Genomic DNA, 14,705 nt, shown 5'->3' with positions numbered 1-14,705 from the left:
TATGCCCATTGTACAGATGAGGAATGCTAGATTAGTAGCATTTAATAACAAGCATCTTAACTATATAATACCTCCCTCCTCCCCTTCAGCCTAGATAAAGGAATTGAGGTGCAGAGATGAGGCAACTTGCTGCTGACCTTCAGCAGATGACTTTACCCCACCATGGCTCAATCATCTTCTACCTTCCTATCTAGACGTTCCATCTAATCTTTTCCACAGATACACAGATGCCTAGGTTCCAGCCCTACCCTGGAAATTCTGATTTGTTAATCTTAATTTTTCAAAAGGTCCACAGATAATTTTTTTGTACAGCCATGATTGAAACCATTGCCTTAGTAATAAATGATGCTTTAGAGTCAGGCAGGCTTCAATTAGAGTCCTCATTCCTCCAAATTTATCAGCTGAGTGACCTTGGCCAAGTTCTTTAGTCTTGCTAAGGTTCTTCATCTATAAATTGGAGATAATACTGTTACCCACTTTAGAGAGTTGTTAAGGAGAATGAATGAGATAATGTTTTGAAAACACTTATCAGAGTGATTTAGAATTCTTCTTAAAAATTGTCTGCTATTAAGGTGTCATCATTATGTTATCTTTGTCCAGTCAAAACACTCACCCTTGCCATACTGTGTATCAACTTGGTGTCAGAAAGGTAATCTGATGAATACCACTATAAGGAATGAATGATGGCTAGTTTTCTTTTCTTTTTTTAAATTTTTATTTATTTATTTTTCCCTCAAAGCCCCAGTAGATAGTTGTATGTCATAGCTGCACATCCTTCTAGTTGCTGTATGTGGGACGCGGCCTCAGCATGGCCGGAGAAGCAGTGTGTCGGTGTGCCCCCGGGATCCGAACCCGGGCCTCCAGTAGCAGACCGTGCGCACTTAACCACTAAGCCACAGGGCCAGTCTGCTAGTTTTCATTATTTACCTTCCATTAGTGGAATTGTAATAGGGGGCAAAGGAGTAGGCAGGAGATTGTTTTATTACACCAATCAACCAGACTTCTCTGCCTGTGTACTAGTAGGAAAAAGAAGAGGGGAAGGTTGCTGGGAAACTGCCTCCTTCCTAAGGGGTTTTTCTTCTCCTTTCTCTCCCAGCTTCTTCTCAGAGCTTAGCATCACTAGCATCATCAATCCCTTAGTCTCCTAACTGCATCCTGATTTACCTAGGTACTTTTCCACACCCCTACCTGTTACTTCCCCATCTCTGCTTCACTTCCATTCAGTCTCATTCTGTCCTTCTTTCAGATTGCTTTGAGTTCAGTTGTGATTCATTTGATGACTTGGACCCATATCTCTACATTCCTAGGCTATTATTCAAGTAAAGGCCAGTCTGAATCCTGAGTGTCTCCCTGCCTTGTGTGGGCCCATTCCAGACCAGGGGTTTTAGCTTTTGATTATTGGGAAAAGCTTATATTAGCTACGCTTTCAGACTTGTCCACAGGGCTGTCCCTAAACCCTTTGATCTCCTTTACTATTTATACCTAATGATCATAGAGTACAATAATAATGGTATATGTTATTACCACTAGATTAATAGAATACCAGTAAATTAGAGTAGGTTAATTTTGTTATATACAATAAGCTTTGTTATATGTATGTATAATTGCTTTGCAACTTGAAAATTGAGGCTGGACCACTTACAGTAATTTAGTAACTTATTGGCTTTATCAAAGACTGAAAAACCTGGAGAAAAGGTAGAATTTGAGCTAAACTTTAATGGTTTTTTCTATAAGTAGGAAGGAGAGGCAAGGGATTGCAGTTAAGGGGACTGACATGAGCAGAGGCTTAAAGGAAGGAGCTTGCAAATTTGGACCATTGTGAGTAGATCATTTTTTACGTTTTCAGAAGGTTCATGTAGTAGGAATAAAACTAGATAGTTCGGAATCAAACTTCGGAAAATTCTGAATGTTCGACTAAGATGTTTGAATTAGTAGGCTTTTGTTATATCCTGTGAATTCATTTGTAATATGTACATACAACTTAGTTCTGAGATTCCCTAAGAGATTCACATGTTCAGTGCATCCTTAAACATTTGACCTGGTTCATGTAAGCTTATGGCCACTGCCAAGTCTCCTTTCTACCTCAAGTGGTTGTGCCTTGGGGAGTGTCAGATCAGCTGCTTTTATCCCAGTGCTTTAGTTCTCTCTGCCTGCTGTCCATTCCAAGTTGTGCCTGATCAGCCTTTCCCCTAATTCTTCTTTGTTAATCTCCAGGTTCTAAGTCAGTGATAAAATGAGTGTCTGCTTATCACAAGAGTTGTGAATTCTTATTTAAAGCTTTCTTTGTATCTCCTTCACTCTTAACAAGGTTGTTGGATATGAATTTTGTTTACAAGATAGTTATTAACTTTCCTGTTTCTCTTCCTTTGCAGACCTAGAGGATCAAGACATAATGGGAGCATTTTTAGACAAGCCAAAGATGGAAAAACATAATGCCCAGGGGCAGGGTAATGGGTTGCGATATGGGCTAAGCAGCATGCAAGGCTGGCGAGTTGAGATGGAGGATGCACATACGGCCGTGATCGGTTTGCCAAGTGGACTTGAAACATGGTCTTTCTTTGCTGTGTATGATGGGCATGCTGGTTCTCAGGTTGCCAAATACTGCTGTGAGCATTTGTTAGATCACATCACCAATAACCAGGATTTTAAAGGGTCTGCAGGAGCACCTTCTGTGGAAAATGTAAAGAATGGAATCAGAACAGGTTTTCTGGAGATTGATGAACATATGAGAGTTATGTCAGAGAAGAAACATGGTGCAGATAGAAGTGGGTCAACAGCGGTGGGTGTCTTAATTTCTCCTCAACATACTTATTTCATTAACTGTGGAGACTCGAGAGGTTTACTTTGTAGGAACAGGAAAGTTCACTTCTTCACACAAGATCACAAACCAAGTAATCCGCTGGAAAAAGAACGAATTCAGAATGCAGGTGGTTCTGTAATGATTCAGCGTGTGAATGGCTCTCTGGCTGTATCAAGGGCCCTTGGGGACTTTGATTACAAGTGTGTCCATGGAAAAGGTCCTACAGAGCAGCTTGTCTCACCAGAGCCTGAAGTCCATGATATTGAAAGATCTGAAGAAGATGATCAGTTTATTATCCTTGCATGTGATGGTATTTGGGATGTTATGGGAAATGAAGAGCTCTGTGATTTTGTAAGATCCAGACTGGAAGTCACTGATGACCTTGAGAAGGTTTGCAATGAAGTAGTCGACACCTGTTTGTATAAGGTAGCTAGACTTTCTTTTAAAAGATAAAATGATTTTGTCATCTTAATTACTACTGTAGTATTTAATCATTTTAGAACCTGTAGTTCTCAGAAGTAAGTTTTTGCTACAATTGCAGGCTACCCTTCATCAATTATAAAAATATCAGAACAGTTTTTAGAAATAAATTACCCAGTTATGAAATATGCAAGAGGTATAATCTGAACATTTAGTCTTTTAAGTAACCATGACTACTTGAGCTTTTTAACATTGTGGAAGATTATCAAAGGTAAAAAGATTATGTCGAAGTGTATGTTTTAAAAGAAAGGGGATGGGGAACATTAAGCCTCAGTGTCCATAAATGAAAAGCATTTTAGAATTTTAACATTTTATTTTTACCATGTGATATCTCAGTACATTTATGGAAGTACTTTGAGACTATGGTCTAATGAATCTGTAGCAGCAACAAAGAGAATTTAGTGATCATTTGGTGTGGTGTAATAGAAATAGCTTTGAACATGGAGTTAGAAGAACTTGGTATGAGACTGTGTATGACTTCAGGTAAGCTGTTAAAACTATCTGGAAAATCAGTTTCTTTAATTGTAAAACAGGTAAGAGATAGTATTACCGTGTCTCCTGACGTTGTTGGGCTGATCAAATGGGACTGTGTATACAGACGAGCCAGCTCAGCTTCTTTATTTTACAGACGAGGAAGCTGAAGCCAGAGAAGGCTCTGCTGACTTAAAAGTCAGACAGACCTGGAATCAAGGCTTACCTCTATTAGCTTTCTTTTTTTTTTTTTTTTCTGTGAGGAAGAGCAGCCCTGAGCTAACATCCGAACCCCCGGCCACTGCAGTGGAGTGCGAGCACCTAACCGCTGCGCCACCGGGCGGGCTACTTACCTCTATTACTTTTGTGCTCTACAGTTTTGAACAAATTGTTCAGCCTCCCTCAGCTATTAAATGGAGATAATAGTATCTAACGTGTAAGACTGTTGAGGAGTTAAATTAATGCGCTAATGTATATTTATGAAGTGCCTAGTTTAGCAAATAGTATGTACTTGATACATGCTGCTCCCTTTCCTAGAGAAGTTAAAAGTGACTTCTACAGGGTTATTGTACAATTTACTTCTTTAGTAATAGCACTAAGACCAAAATCTAAGCCCTCGACTTAAGTTCAGTGTTCTTTCTACCACATTGTTCTCTTTTGTCAATAATGCTCATTAACTAATTCTTTGATTTTTCTTTTAAACATGTTAATTTCATAAAATTCTGCTGAGGCTATATATTTGATTTTCTTTTAACATGTGGCAGTAGAAAGTCAACATTATATTCTTTGTAGTTTTATATGCACACTGCCAACTTGACTTAAAATCTTAATTAAAATCTGATCATACTTAGAAATCAGGTTTATATAACATCCAACACAAATCAAGTTTATGTAACATCCAACACATGTTAAAAAAATCAGTAGAGTAATAATAGTTCACACTGTTAACTTCTGAATTTGGGAAGAGCTAAACAGTGATACATATGTTCTTTGTCCCTTTTAGTATGCATAAAAGTAGCATCCATTTTGTTGGGTTTATTCTTTAGCACTTAAGAATTAAATACTTGTTAGCTGAATTAAAAGCTGTTTTCTTGAGAGAAATTGCCAGATTCAGATATTAGTAAATTATGACTCAGATTCCACTTTATCTCTTCTGCATTTTACTCTATTTTAAAAATTATTCAATAGCTTATCCTTTGCCACATTTTATACAGTTCTCTTCCACGATTCTTTTTAATGTTAAATTCTTTGTATTGTTTGCTTAAACTAATGGTATAAGGTCAGTTTTCCCAGATAGCAGAATTAAATTCTTAAAACGTAAAAGTTAACTCTAGTTACAAATAGGAAGGAGAATGTGGGGAGGCCAACATCAATTCAGGTATTTTAATTATAGCATTTTGAATACCTAGTTGTCTTTAAAAATGAAAGTCAAAAAAGTCAGTTTTTTAAAATTATGAAAGTTAAAAGCTGGTTGATAAACTTTATATATGTAGTTTTACTTCTGATTCCATATTTCTATTTATTATGAAGAAAATTAATTAGCCCCACAATTTATTATAATTTATTTTAAATGTAAATTTGTCAAGTACATGTAACTACAGGTCAAATCCTGTTGTAAGAAACACCACTAGAATTTTCTATTTTGTTGAATTGAATGAATGTGTGTGTATGTTTATGTATGTTAGGTATCACTTCACCTGAAGTGATAACATTTACCAGTAAACGTTCAGAAATATTTTTGTTTTATAGAATTTTTAAAAATGGTTGTTGCAGTGAATTTGACCTGTAATGTTTCTCTCCTGTCTTTTGTAGTGTTGGTTATATTGTATGCTATATAGTATACTGTATGTGTATTGGGGAGCTACCCCCTCCACATTTTTTTCTCTTTAAAAACATATATTTTCAACTAGAATAAGTATAATTATAATTGGCATCGCTATAAAGGTTATCAAGGCTTTCAAGAGCAAAAAGAAAACCACACTATTTTTTCAAACTTTTATCTTTCCAGGGAAGTCGAGACAACATGAGTGTGATATTGATCTGTTTTCCAAATGCACCCAAAGTATCGCCAGAAGCAGTGAAGAAGGAGGCAGAGTTGGACAAGTACCTGGAAAGCAGAGTAGAAGGTGGATCATTTAACAAAAAATAAGTAGCTTTATTAAAGAAAAACCTCAACACAAACTTTAACATTTTAGCTTTTAGATCTTTACAAGCCTTTGACATCTAGTGTTTAGTGTACAAAAACGGGAAAGGGCATTTCTGTAGTAGCTGTTGAGATGTTTGCAATTGTCCTATCACAGTTATGTTAGAAATAACTAGTGTGGCCCTGTACGTTCTGTTCAGGATACTTTTGTTTAAAAAGGCTGAAGTGTTTGTATGCTTTCAAATTCATTATGAATTCATTGGCATGAATAATTTTGTGCCAGGAAAGTCTGATTTGTGGTTTATTTAATTATAAACAGATTATTTATGATGGTGATAATTTGAATGCCATCTTTCTGTGTAAAGCTGTGTATATGAATTTAAGATCTTTAGGATTTTTTTTTTTTAATAACTTGAAGATCACAGCCTGGTTATTAACAACTTTCATGTGCCACAGTTTTTAAAAATTTATTTTAAACTGTTTCACAGCTTTTTGCCTAAGCCATAAACTGCCTCACCTAGACAACATAGACCCAAATAGAAGACATTCTAGGTCTCTACCTGGCAGAAATGTAAATGCCGAATAAAATCAAGAAATAAGTTGGGAATTCCGGGAGTATATTTGTCATAATTCTGCAAATTACCTTGACATAATTAGAAAGATGTTTGTAACTCTCAGGTGTAATGCCTTTAAATATTTGAAACAATTTCAATGATCTTTGATGCAGCTCCTACTTGGTATAAATATTAAGTCTCCCCAGAGAATTCCAGTTTCCTGCATATATGCAGTAAGCGTGTAGATTATGCAGTGTCATTAAGCAGAAAAACTTGACATGCCTATAATAGTGTTAAAATGCATTGGGTCCCTAATGTCATTAACTTACACGTTAAAGACCTTGAATAGCATGTAAGCATTGACCTACACACTATTATATCCAGCTGTGCCTGCAGTGTTAATATGCACTCTGATTTTTTCTCCCTTTTTACTGTTTTATATCAATTATAATCAGTCTGATATTAGAATTATAATGGTTTTGATTTTCAGTACTATCTAGAGCTGCTATTTTATTTTTATTGCTCTCCCCCACTTAAGAGTGATATATCTAGTATGCGTATGTACTATTTAGTATTTCTTTCATTGGATGCAATATTCAATGGGTTTGTTTCCTCGCTATTACCAAAGGTCTTGGAATTTTTATATTTTAAATGAATCACTTCAATATAAGTTATTTATACATAATACAGTAAAAGGAAATATTTAGAATGCTACCAAGTCGTATCACATTGGTTCAAACTGCTGGTTAGTGGAAAAATATGAAATTGTAAGAAAACTATGTATTGGGATAAGTTGATATTTAATTTACTAGCACTTTAAAGGAACTTGGTTATACTGTTCTCTTATTGATTTAAAGAAATAAGAATAAGTACTTTCATTTTATTTACTATGCAATGGGATCAAACTTTAGAAATGAATTTCTGCTTTTCTCTTTAGTGTACGCTCTTTAAATTTTTGATGCAATTGTAAACAATTGCTTTAGATACATAATTTTATGTTACAATATTAAGTTTTATATTGCTTATTAGCAAGCAAGAATTGCCACCTGAACAGAATTTACATTAATTCTCAATATTTTTGATATGTTGAAGTATTGTTATACTTGTACCATTCAATTGGAGATTGTCATAAATTAAATGATATTCTTTACTGAAGTAGATTTGATGAGACTGCAACCAGAGATTAAATATTACATTAATTAAAACAACTACTATATTTAAAAACAGGAAATATGTAACTATTTGTATTGTGAAAGTTGTTGTATGTCTTAAGTGAAAAATACTGCATTCAACTTCCAAAACAGGCACTTTTTTTTTTTCTTTCTTTAAATATGTGCCTTCACTAAATTGCTGTGACCTACTAAACCTCATTTTATTTGCTTTGAATACTTTTGGCTTCTCTATCCACACCACAGAAAAGGACAAAGGCTCTTCAGCTCTCCTATTATCTGTGCCCTTCTAAATGCTTGACTCTACGGTTGTGAAAAGATTCAGCTCATAATTTAAACCATACTGCTTAAAGTTGTGGTCCTTCTAAGCCAATTTAAGATTATACTTGTGCGTATATATTTTTAAAATCTTTGCTACTGTGACTGCCCAAGATTAAAGTTGCTAATTTGGAGATAACTGATAGGATCCTTCAGACTTTGTGGAGGGGAGTGGGGAGGAGCAGAATGTGTTTATTTGTATATGAGTATGTGAAACATAGATCTTCTATACATATATATTCTTTAATAAAAGCATTCAGTCTTTTTACAATTCTAATTAAAATGTATAGTCCAAGAGCAATTAAAGGAATATTTCTTAAAATTCATTACTTTTTCTTTTTTAGAAGCAAGGCCAGTGTAGTATTAATGATCAGATAGTTTAAATGTATTGTCCCTTGTGGAATAGGAAATATTAACTTTTTAAAGCCTTACATTATTTTTTTAAAAGAATTTGTCTTCCTGTAATTTTCTTCACAATTAAAATATCCTAATTTATATTTTAATAAAGGAGATGTAAGATAGATCAAATACAGATGATTCAAGGTAATGTTTTTTAGACCTGAAACCATCATTGATTAAATTTATCATCAGTGTTCATTTCTATTGTATCTAGTTATCTTTCCAGTAATTGTATTGGCTTAGCAGAGACTGTATGTTAAGTGTATTACAGCCTTAGATTGTGAAATTGTGCAGTTTAGGTAAACATCAAATCCCTTTATTTTTTGTACAGCAGATTTCCAGCATTAGAACCATGTAGAATAAATATACTAGATGTTAAAGATTACACAATAAAGGAACTTGGCAAACCAAATCTGAGATCCTTGCTTTTTTGTTCAGATTTAAGACTTTTTTTTTTAAGGCAAAAAATAATAGATGGTAAAATTTGGCCTAATTCTAAAAGGACAATTTGAGTCGTTTAAAGAAATATGGGTAGTGATGTCTGTCTTTTAATATGTGGCTTTAATGATGAGTTAATATTTTGAGACTTGATCAAAGGATAAAAAACCTTTACATGCATTGTTATTCTCAATGGTATTTACAAATTGAGAACTAGAATGATAATTTTCTTGCCCCAATGACGACAAAGAAAATTTCTTAGTATAAACATTGAAAAACAAAAAATTGAACATATAACTTACAAATACCTTTGGCATGATCTTGCATTTGGAATATGCTAAAACTCTTGAAGTGAATAGTTTGAGAGTTCTTTTAAGTTGTTTGTACATAATTATTGGTATTCTTTGGTATGAGTAACAATACGCATCTGCATGGCAATGTTGCAGATGGTAACATACTCATTTAATAACTAGATGTTTTAAAATTAACAATTTTAAATTCAGTTGTATGGTTTATCATTTTTTCTTTTTAAAAAATTTGTCATGAAATTTAGACTTTTTTCCGTTCTGTAAGCTTTGTTCAAATAACTAAGAAAATGATGTTATATATCTATTTATTGCTTAAAGATACCTTAGACAAAAATTAAGCTGAGAGTGGTATTCAAGTATATAATCTAATCTGCACATGCTACTTAAGTATCATTTTGCAAATATAAACATGTAAAAATGATTTGGGTTAGTATATAATCAATGAATTCCCCTATAATTCAAGGCTATTTTTTTTTTTTCCAAATCTTGAAATCTGTGCAGTGTATTTTCAGGGCAAAGTTCAGGAAACATGTTTCCAGTCTAAAGAGAGGAGTTGATCTCCTCAGAAGTAACTAGTTGGCCTCTTAAGAATATTCTCATTTGTACATACGTATCCCTGATTATGTAATACATTGATTTTAACATAAAATTTTTTTTTCACAATTTTATTGTTATTTTCATTCTTTGAAGTTAATCTGGAAAGTATCTCATCTTTTGTGTCATTTTGTGCATCTCTTTGTCATAAATTTTCAAAGGTCAACTTGATTTTTTTTTCTTATACCAGTTTAGAAAATCTCAGATGTGCTAAATGTCATCTTTAAAAACCTAAGTTATCTTTGTTTCAGTTTTTTTTTTTTTAATTAAATTTGGATAACACTTACAAAAAAAGTACTTCTGATTCCCAGAAATCATAAAGAAGCAGGGGGAAGGCGTCCCTGACTTAGTCCATGTGATGCGCACATTAGCGAGTGAGAACATCCCCAGCCTCCCACCAGGGGGTGAATTGGCAAGCAAGTAAGTTGTGTTCTGCAGACTCTTATGATTTATCTCAGTACATGAAAATGTTAGGTGTCCATTGATCAAACTGTATCTTCAAAATATTTAACCTATGGTTCAGTGATTTTCAGTATTAATGATACATGGTGCTTGTTTAGAATAGGTATCAGAATGTCATTGTTGGTAACTAATTATACCGAAAGTGTCTGTAGTGGAGGTTTGGATTACATGGATTTCCTCATATAGCATAAATGAGATAATCCAAGAATTTTTTTAACTAAATTACACAGCACTACAAAATTCTAAGTATCATTATTATTCCTATATTATAATTTGATTTTGTCAATCCCTGGATAATTTAACACCCCAGGGATGAGCATCTTTCTCTTCCTCCATCTGGACCATTTTTCTACATCTCTGATTTTCCCAGTGTTTTTTGGTTGTTTGCTGGTTGGTTGGGTTCGTGTGATGGAAGATAGGAGGATGCATTGCTTGCCTTTTTCTCTTTGCACTTCATTTCAGGAACTGGACTAATCCATGTTAAATATTAAGCTTACATCTTTATAAACTACAGTAGAGACTGTAAGCAACTGTATAATTCAAGGGTTAAAACATTTTTACCTCAGATACCCATATAATTGACCTACAAAGATACGTTCCTTGATTCTGCATTGTGTTCTGTAAGTGTAGCCATATTCTTTATAATCATTTCACTAAATAGTAGTTGTAAAAATTCCTATTTGAAGCTTTTATTTTTTGGGAACTTTCCTCCAATATGACCTTCCGTGAAATGACTATAAAATTGCTTCAAATCAATTTTGGAAGTAGAGAGGCTATAACTTACAAATACCATGACAGGTTTTTTTAACAAAATATTGTTCAAAAACTAATTCCTAGACTTAACAGGGAAATGACATATTTGACATTTCAGTTTTAATAGAGCTTTCTTAAAGGGGCATTATGAAAAGCAGAAATTTAAATGTAAAATACATCTAAATTATTTTACTACAACAGATGTTGAAGTTACTTCTACTTCAAAACTAACATTCAACTCTTAACCAGAATATATTAGTATTGTATCTTAAGAACTGCATCGTCATTGTTGACTCCTAACCACTGAAGTCTGTTCAAGTAGAAGTAGACCATATAGACTGATTTTTTTTTTTTCAACTATGACTTTTAGTCTTCTATTAATTGGGTTGGTGGAATGTTACGTTTTAGAGTAAATTCACCTCTACTTCAACAGGGAGGCCCAAATATCTTGAGGTGAGGCTCACTTATTGACAGTAAGAAATAGAACTAAAATAATTTCTAAGTGTAAGATTATCTTTGACATTTTAAATACCACCTGGCTGTGATTGTTAAATAGTTTTGTGCTCTGAAGTAACTTTCTGCATTTTTTTAAATTTAGGCGGAATGTAATTGAAGCCGTTTACAATAGACTGAATCCTTACAAAAATGATGACACTGTAAGTAGCATTTTAGCTCGCTCTGCTTTCCCTACCCCTGCACTCTAAATGCATATCCTTGCTACCTGTTTTTGCAGAGCTGTTCACTGCACCCACTCTCTTACACACACTCCTGACTGATTGCTCTGAACTCTGCCTGCATCACAGTTCTAGTGATTGAGGACATAATCATGGTGAGTGGCCACCTCTCTCAAAAAAGAAGAAAGTCCCTTTGAATTATTCTGGGCTTTTTAAGCCTCTGCAAGCAATCAACCTCAGAAGGTTTGGCTCCACTAAATGTTTTTTTTTGAAGTTGGGAATAATATCTCTACTCAGAATCTTGAATTATTTTGAGGTTTGTAAGCAGCTACAACCGAACTTCAGAATGCCCAACTCCACTAAATAGTTTTTATGGTTAGAAATACCTTTGCCAAGAACCCTGACGTATATACTTCATTTAAATATTAAAGTTGAGAATTCTGTTTATGTAAATAGATGTTAGAATGCCATATCCTCCAATTTAGTTTCCTGTTAATTCTGTTGTAGTATGGTGTTTACAGAGAAGTGGTAACATAAAATCATTTGGGCACAGCTCTGAGATATTTTATGTATTGAACCCTCGTCAAATCTCATATTACTTGAGGTCTTAATCTCTTCTTATGCAATAAAAGTTTATAAAAATAGTGTTCTAAAAATAAATTGGGTTTTATTGAAGAAAAAAACAGAATTCTTTTTAGTAGTTTTATTGGTTTAGAAATACATTTAGTTAACCTCATGGTAAAATCATAATTCACATATTTTATTCCAAAAGAAAACAAAGGGTTAACAATTCTTTGAACAGAATAAATACTGATATGTCATATACACACATACACATACTTACATACTTTGAAAAACATTTATATTCTGAAGGCAACTTTACAAAACCTTATCTTCATTATCCAGAAAGTAATGTATTTTGGCATCTCTAAGCTTTAGTTTCTTGTTTTGCTTTGTTTCCTTTTATAAAGGACTCTACATCAACTGATGATATGTGGTAAAACCGCTCATCTAGCCATGGAGTTTACCTTCACCTCCAAAGGAGAGTACAGCTCAACTTCGTTGAACCTTTTAAACATCCATCTTCAACTTTAAAGAAGGGCATATGAAATGGGTGAGAGTGATTACACCAGAGAACTTCAGCAGTACCACAGCTAGCCCAGGACTGATTTTTTTTTTTTGTAAATTTGAGACTTACGTAAACGTGATTTCAAACCATAATTCATGTTGTAAATCAGACTCCAGCAATTTTTGTTGTATGATTTTGTTTTTTGTAAAGTGTAATTGTCCTTGTACAAAATGCTCATATTTAATTATGAACTGCTTTAAATCACTATCAAAGTTACAAGAAATGTTTGGCTTGTTGTGCGATACAACAGATATAGCCCTTTCAAGTCACGTTGTGCTGGGACAGGGAGAGCAGCAGCCACATCAGCCAGACACTCAAATGTGCACTGGATGATGGAGGATAATTCCAGAATCTTACAAAGCTGAACATCCAGGGAATTAGTTGAAAACTTTCTTAATGTTCTTGGCAGTGGGATTGGCATTGTTGATAAAGCTGGTCCCTTCATTTAACTGTCTTTTAGGTTATTCTTTCCTTGTTGCCATGAGTATTGCAGGTAATACAGTATATTCATAAGAATATCAATCTTGGGGCTAAAATGCCTTGATTCTTTGCACCTCTTTTACAAGTCCTTACATTTAATTAACTAATTGATAAGCAGCAGCTTCCTACATAGAGTAGGAGACTGCCACATTTTTGCTATCATGATTGGCTGGGCCTGCTGCTGTTCCTAGTAAGATATTCTGAATTCCATTTTATCAATAAAGCTTGATTTAACAAACAAGAAATTTAATCATGTATGTGTAATTCCTCCTTTACCCCACCCTTTTAAAACACCATGCCATTGTAAATGAAAAGTTTCTCAAGGGGAAAGATGTTAGTCTCTTTTAATTGGAAAATACTGTTACTCAAGGCATAGATGGAACTGTTTCTCTTCCATTAGAAAGACTGAAAGATTTAAGTCTCTGTTTTTCCTTAATCTATTTTTTAAATGGGTTTCTTTCTGGCTGCTGGTTTTTCATTAAGATGTCTATCAGCTTGAATTTGCCTACTGTTTAATTAAATAATTGTCAAAGCTTGACAGTCCAACACTCTATGGTAGGGGTGTGTGTGTGTGTTTGTGAGTGTGTTTGTGATTTTTAATTGGCCCGTCTTTAGAAATCAAGTAGTTAAGATGTATTTGTGATTTGAAAGATAGCATGTTGATAATATTTAGCTGTTGACCTTTAAAAATAACTTGCAAAGCTTAAAGAATTGTAGATATAAAAATAACCTAATTTAATTTAGGCTTAAATCCCTCTGACTAAGCATGTGAAAGTAAGTTTTAAAATCTGTCACATTGAAAAGACTACTGTTTTGTGCCCTTCTGTATTTTTGTCTCTTTAGGTTGAATATTGTATTTATCACCATGTAATTTAATCATTCAGTAGGCAGATTCCCCTCTAGAAAACTATTAAAATGTAAGATTAAAATACAAGATTGAATACAAAATCAAAACTTTGTGTTTAAAAGGTAGTATGATCAATTTTGTTGCATTTGTTTTTTCCCTAACTTGGAAATATACATATTTGTATATATAACCTTGAAACTAATGTAAAGTTAAGGGAGTACAGTAGGGGGAAAAGTAATGTGAAATGTCTCAGATTTAAGTAGTTACATACCAGCAAAATCTTTTCATTATCCCTCATATTTGTGAGGTGATTAAATGTAACTTAATTGTACTTAATTTATATCTTAATCCAGCATGAATGAAGAAAAACAAGTACTATTTATATTTAGAAATTCATAACAGTGGGAATTACAGAACAAATTCCGTACTTAACTTACAAATAAATGCTTAATGTCTCAATCTGTGGTAGAGTGCGAAGTATGATAACGTTCTAAGTTATGGCTTTGCAAGCATCTAGATGTGCATTTAGTGAAGACCATGCTTCTAGTGTAGATTGATTACCAGACGTACTAGTACTGAAAACTAAATCCCTATTACAAGAAGCCAGGTCCTTAATTTTTTAAGTAGACTGAAGTTTTTAGTTCTGGAAATTTCAAAACCTTGAATTGGATTTTGAGATGCAAAAT

At 33.7% G+C, this 14,705-nt stretch overlaps 1 protein-coding gene across 8 annotated transcripts in view; it reads left to right on the top strand.

Annotated features, from left to right (window-relative positions):
- PPM1A (protein phosphatase, Mg2+/Mn2+ dependent 1A) overlaps positions 1–14,478 on the top strand; it is a 41,065-nt gene extending 26,587 nt beyond the window's left edge. For 7 of the 8 annotated variants that reach the window (XM_087448414.1, XM_087448415.1, XM_087448417.1 and 4 more), the window contains 5 exons: positions 2,373–3,226; positions 5,760–5,877; positions 9,986–10,094; positions 11,488–11,545; positions 12,535–14,478. In XM_087448414.1, coding sequence (XP_087304540.1) covers positions 2,393–3,226; positions 5,760–5,877; positions 9,986–10,094; positions 11,488–11,545; positions 12,535–12,564 — 1,149 coding nt within the window. In that variant the 5' untranslated portion in view covers positions 2,373–2,392 and the 3' untranslated portion in view covers positions 12,565–14,478. Of the gene's footprint in view, positions 1–809; positions 1,819–2,372; positions 3,227–5,759; positions 5,878–9,985; positions 10,095–11,487; positions 11,546–12,534 lie in introns of those variants that run through there. The other variant, XM_087448420.1, reaches the window with a different exon arrangement.
- Positions 14,479–14,705: the final 227 nt, after the last annotated feature.

This window comes from Ceratotherium simum, chromosome 24 (assembly GCF_057802395.1).
Source record: "Ceratotherium simum simum isolate JZ-2026a chromosome 24, ASM5780239v1, whole genome shotgun sequence".
Taxonomy (NCBI): domain Eukaryota; kingdom Metazoa; phylum Chordata; class Mammalia; order Perissodactyla; family Rhinocerotidae; genus Ceratotherium; species Ceratotherium simum.
Note: the sequence above shows the minus strand (reverse complement) of the source record. Positions and strands in the feature narration are given on the sequence as shown.